This window comes from Mustela nigripes, unplaced genomic scaffold (genome assembly GCF_022355385.1).
Source record: "Mustela nigripes isolate SB6536 unplaced genomic scaffold, MUSNIG.SB6536 HiC_scaffold_148, whole genome shotgun sequence".
Lineage (NCBI taxonomy): Eukaryota > Metazoa > Chordata > Mammalia > Carnivora > Mustelidae > Mustela > Mustela nigripes.
Genome location: NW_026739562.1, coordinates 6421587 through 6427423, shown reverse-complemented (window position 1 = coordinate 6427423; position 5837 = coordinate 6421587). Strand labels below are relative to the sequence as shown.

General features: G+C 60.0%; 1 protein-coding gene across 1 annotated transcript in view; it reads left to right on the top strand.

Moving 5' to 3' along the window:
* Window positions 1–830: 830 nt before the first annotated feature.
* Window positions 831–5837, top strand: part of LOC132008416 (homeobox protein aristaless-like 4) — a 44020-nt gene continuing 39013 nt past the window's right edge. Inside the window, exon 1 of the mRNA XM_059386966.1 lies at window positions 831–1290. Coding sequence (XP_059242949.1) covers window positions 831–1290 — 460 coding nt within the window. The remainder of the gene's footprint in view (window positions 1291–5837) is intronic.

Below are 5837 nucleotides of genomic sequence, written 5' to 3'. Positions count from 1 at the left end.
AGGCCCAAAGCTGTGCCGGCAAATTTAAAGGTCAGTGTCCCAAGGACTCCGCCGCATGGGGAGGCTAGCGACCCTTCTGACTCTGAAAGTGAAAACCTGTTCGGTGTTTTTTTTCTTTTCTCTTTTCTTCTCTCTCCCTCTTTTTCTTTCTTTTTTTTTTTCCTTCTTTTAATCTGTCACTAGAGTTTTGCCTCCCCCCTCCCCTAGGCCAAAGCTGGGACCTGCCAATTCTCAGCCTACTAGTCTCCGCAGTCCTAGGATCGGGTCACCTCTCCCACCCGGCCTAGAATCGGAAAGGCCCTCGGGCGCCTCCGGGTTTAATCCCCAGCGAGAGAGTGTGTAGCATCTCCGTAAGAGAGAGGAAGGGAGGAGCAGGGCGTGTTAGGAGAGTAGGGAGGAGGGGTGGGAAGAAGAAGAGAAGGAAGGAGAGAGTTGGGGGGGGGGGGGGATTCACTCTCTCTGTCTTCTCACCCCCACTTGAAAATCTTAAGAGAGTTTGGGAGAGCTGGTCAACTTTCCGAAACATCTTAATCTTTTTACAGTCCTCCGTTCTTTCCCCGGGCCAGCTGTGGGGAGGGAGAAGGAAGAGAGAGGAGGAGGAGGGAGGAGAGAGAGACAGAGACAGAAAGCGAGAGAGAGAGAGAGAGAGAGAGAGAGAGAGAGACGAGAGGCGCGCGCGAGAGAGACGTGCAGGGAGGAGGGAGAGCGAGCAGGCCGGCGCGGAGCGCAAGGCCACCGCCTCTTCGCCTCTCCAAACTCCCGGCCAAGGCGCGCGGTGGCGTCCTCGCGCTCTCGCTCGCGCCCCCGCCCGTCGCCCGCGCAGGCCAGGCATGAATGCTGAGACTTGTGTCTCTTACTGCGAGTCGCCGGCTGCTGCCATGGACGCCTACTACAGCCCGGTGTCGCAGAGCCGGGAGGGCTCATCGCCTTTTAGGGCATACCCCGGCGGCGATAAGTTCGGCACAACTTTCCTCTCGGCCGCCGCCAAAGGGCAGGGATTCGGAGACGCCAAGAGCCGGGCCCGCTACGGCGCGGGGCAGCAGGACCTGGCGGCACCCCTGGAGAGCGGCGCCGGGGCGCGGGGCTCCTTTAACAAGTTCCAGCCGCAGCCGCAGCCCCAGCCGCCGGCCCCGCAGCAGCCACCGCAGCAGCCGCCGCAGCCACAGCCGCCCGCGCAGCAACCGCATCTCTACTTGCAGCGCGGCGCTTGCAAAACTCCCCCGGACGGCAGCCTCAAACTCCAGGAAGGCAGCGGCGGCCACAACGCGGCCTTGCAGGTCCCCTGCTACGGTGAGTGCACGTGCGGGGCGCTCGGGGCCGGGGCGCCCGGGGGCCGGGGCTTCGGAGCCTTGGAAACCCGCTGGGCTGGCGGGAGGCCGGGCTCGGCGGGCCGGGAAGGCGCGGAGCCGAGCGGCTGGGGATTCGGGGACGGAAGACGGGAACCGGCTGTTCCGAGGGCATCGTGGGATCCGTTCTGCCACCTCCATCTCCCCACGCCGAGGGCTCGGAGGGGTTTGCGCTGTTAAACCCGAGCCGGAGTTTGTTTGTCCCGGTCCTCGCCGGTTCCCCAGACCGCTCGCTTTGCGCGGCTCGCGGGGCCGCCTCCGAAGCGGATGCTTCGCCCGGCCGGCAGCGGCGTTGGCGCGGCGCTCTGGCGCGGGGGCTCCGGGGCTCCGGGGCTGCCGTGGCCTCGGTCCCCGCAGGCCTGGAGGCTCCCCGGGCGACACTGCAGGTGGGAAGCGTCGCAGGTGCCGAGCCCGCCGGGAGCCCGGAGCGCAGTCGGCTGAGCGCGCCCGGAATGCCGTGGATCAGGGACGCCCCATGGGTGCGGGGCCGCAGACGCCTGGAGCCATCAAAGACCCGAGTTCGCCCCCCCACCGCCCCCGACACACACCCCCCACAAGCCTGGCTCCCGCGGGGAGAGAGGCAGGCCGGCTGGCGTTCCTGGAGGGTCTCCTCTGGCGGACCTGGGAGGCGGCTGGCCTCGGAACAATGGTTTAGGACCAACCCGAAAGAAGGCAGGGAGCTGCCGAGTTCTGGGCAGCGCAATGCTGGGGGAAGAGGGAAGCTTCGGTGTCCTGATTTGGGCCCACAGGGAACCTTAGGCCTAAATGACCTCCAAGCCCCCTTGAGCTCCAAGGCAGGAGGCAGGCCTGGGCCCCCAGAGCTTAGCAACCCTGATGAAAGAAAGGGCAGCCTGAGGCCAGAGCGGCTCAGGAGCCTAGGCCTCTTTGCCCACTGAATCGGGATTGACAAGCCCCAAACTGGCAGCGAGAGCAACCCAGAGGGGAGGGAAAAATCTTCTCTGGGCTAGGAGCCCTGGATACACACACTCCCTGAGGCCTTGGCCTTCCAGGGGGCCTTGGAGATGAGCTGGTCCTGACACAGCAATGGCTTTGGCTTCACTGGTCCAAGCTGGAGGAAGAGACACCAGGACTGGGGACAGATAAGGGACAGGGTGGAGGCCTCCGTGGCTAGAATTTCCTTAGGAACACGGCCCGTGGCAGACACTTTCCTATATTCCAGCTTGCTCCCAGAGGCTCAGAGCCGGTTCATTAGGTGGCCGTTGACACAAACATTTGCACAATCATACACTGGACTACACACAACCTCTTCCTCTTGAGCCAATGTAGTCACTAAATACATTCACTCATGGGGCCTCACACACAGTCACACACTCCCAAACCCACAGGACAGGACTGAGATCAGACAGTGAAACAGCCAGTGGCCTTTCCCCACTTCCTCCACCTTTCCTCTCCACCTTCCTGCTGGAATGACATCAGGCACTCAACTCAGATCACAGACATTCATGGCTCCGCACAGGTGCTCTTTCCCCACTCAGCAGCAAGAGGTTGTCAGCCCCCATCAGCACACCCCTGCCGGCCAGGGCTCCCTCCTCCAGGCCTCACCCAGGCCACTCCTGGTCCCTGTCACCCTGACTACTAGGTGAGAGCAAATCTCAGGCTGGGGGACCGGTGAAGGTCCACTGTGCAAAGCCAGGGGCTTCATAGGCTTTCTCTCCCACTATACTGGATTTTCACGTTTTAAAGAAATCCACTCGTGAGGCTTCTGAAGACGAAGAGACATTATAGAAGAAGAGGTCCCAAACGGCTTGCAGCCTCTCCTTTGGCAGATGTCTTCAGGTGGTGGGGAGGAGAGAGGATAGGGCACCCTCTCAAAGTCCTGCTGGGCCCCTGCTCAGCAGCCTGGCCCTTCCTCTAGCTTGCATCAGCCCGTTAAGCAAGGGACTCCTCAAAAGCCCTTTTTCTCAGGGAGATAACTGTGTCAGTGGGTGGTAAGGCCCCCCCACCTCAAGCCAAGAAAGCAGAAGTCTCGTCTCCTCCAGGTTTCCACCAAAAGCCTGTGTGCAGTTGGGAACATGCAGGCACTCAATTCTGAGGACAGGACAGGCTACTGCTGCTGCTTCTCTGGGCAAAGCCATAAGCTGCAGACTGGGACAAAAGGTGGCCCAGAATCAGCCACAGGACCACCACTCCCCAGAGACCTGAGATGGAGACTCGGCTCCGCAAACAACAGATAGTTCTGTTTATTCTCCTAGTAGCCCAGCTCCCCTGGTCAGGAGATTTCTGGCCCTTAAAGAAAAATTAGGCACATGAAGTCTGAGAAACCAAAGCACCAGGAGGTTATAGAGGCAGCTGGAGACAGGCCCCTGGACTCCACTCTGTAGACGGCCAGCGAGCAGGGAAACAGGCACACCCGGGTAGCTGTTCTCTCCCACACTTGGGGAGTGTGGAATCAAAAGGTAGTAAATGGGGTTCAAAGAAAAAGCCATGGGATGTTCCCAGGAGCTCGGGGAAAGGCCAAAGCAGACCAGACCTCAGCCAGAAGCTCCTCCGCGGCTGCTGGCTGGCTGGCTGGCGGCAGGTAACTTGGACCTTGCAAACCTCCCTCCGGGCTCTTTTGGTCCCGGGGCCGGAAGCGCGATTCTCCTTCGGCAGTACTGCACCGGACGGGAGGCAAGCCTTCAGAGACCTTCTCTGGGACCTCAGCCCCAGGAGCCACTGCCCGCGCGTCCAAGCGCCCCTGGGTGCGGAAGAGCCGGCCTGGGGGGCTGCGCCAGGGCCACACCGAGAGGGCGCGCGGGGGAGAAGCCGACTCTAGTCCCCGCGGTTGTCCTTCTCCCTCTCGGAGCTGCGGAAAGCAGAGGTGAGAAGTCCTCTCAGTCTGCAGGCGTCCCTACCCCTTCCTGGACCTCCGTTTCCTTCTCTGTACTAAAAGGGCCAAGAGCTAGCCGACTCCGCAGTCCCCTCCGGGTGCCGGGAATAACTGGGAGTTTACGAACGTGTCCCTGCGGGTTCGCGCGTGTCGCAATCCCCGCCTCGCGGGGCTCCGGGGCGCACTTCGGCTTTCCGAAGTCTTTGCTGGTCCTGGGCCCGAGGGCCCTAGACACGCCAGGTTGGAGAGCCAGCCGACGTTTCTCCGCGGCGCAGAGAGCCTCCTTCTCGCCAGAGTGAGGTCTCCCGCGCCTCGCCCCCGAACCCCGGGCGGCTACCCGAGCCCCGGCCGCCGCTGTCCCAGGCCTCTGCCATGCGCCCCTGGAAGCTTCGGGGAGCAGCCCTGCTCCATCCTCTTTCGCTTTCGATTCGGTGCAGGCAGGTTTTCGTTGCTAGCCGGTGACTACCTTGCCAGCAACGCGCCCTTCTCCCCCGTCCCAAAAGAAGCGCTCACAGCTTAGAGGTCGGGAGACCTGGGCCAGGCCTGAGACCCCTGGGGCGCCGCCGAGGGGCTGGTCCTGATTTGTCGAATTAGACGCAGTGTTTGAACGCTAAGGGCATTTATTTCCCCCGCACCGACATAATTTGCACACCACGAAACGTGTAAACTCCGCCCGGGTCCTATTCGAAGTTAGTCAAAGAACCGGCGTGTGGTTTTGCATAAGAGAAACCCAAAATAAGACAGCGAGATCTCGGACTGGCAAGGAGCAGTTAAGAGGCGGTGGGTGATTGTAGGATGATGGGAGAAAACTCCAGCCTGGGAGCCATGCCATTGCGACCCCGATCAATTTGGGGGAAAGGGGCAGAGCAGGAAAATGCTTTTAATGCTGTACTTTGTTAATTTCTAGAGCCGTCAGCGTTCTTGAGCCGTTGGCCTAAACACGGATGACTTTAAATTAAAAAAAAAAAAAAGGAAGGCCTGGATTAAAGGTTTAGTATTTTAAGTCAATCGATTTGCACAGTTTTCTTTATTCTAATTTATGTACAGCGCAGTGCACAGCTAAGTGGAAAGTTCGAAGAACTGTTCTGTGTGTGTACACTAGGACAGCTACCCGCGGGATCATGATACAGGCACGTAATGTCCCTGAAAATCTGGAGGGGGGTATTTTTTTGGTGAACTGTTTCAAGAAAACTTCAGAGACTTCAGAGAGTTGGGGTCCCCACCCCCTCTGGTGACGGTGGTGTTTCTTGTGGAGGGTGACCTTGTACACCCGGTCATTTGCGCCACCCGGACTGGAAAACCAGAAACCTCGCGGCAGCAGCGCCGGGCTGTCCTGGACTCGCCGAAGCCGGGGGCTGTTCAGGCTGCGAAAAGCAACCGCAGCCGAGGTAGGAAAACAAGCTAAAACACCGTGCATTACATTTTGCCAAAGTCCCTAAGGACTTTCGTTTTGGAGAACAGCTGGGCACACTTTTCTGGGGATGTTCCTTCCTCTGGGCCTCAGCTCCTTTCCTCCTTCCTGCAGCTCTGTGCGCGATGCTTTGTTTTGGTGGAAAATTGACATGCGAAATGGAAATACAGTGGCCTTTGCAGCAGTGGGAGTGCGGGGAGTTTGGTGTCCCACAGGCTCGGTGTGGGTGCGGGCTTCTCCTCCGGCCAGT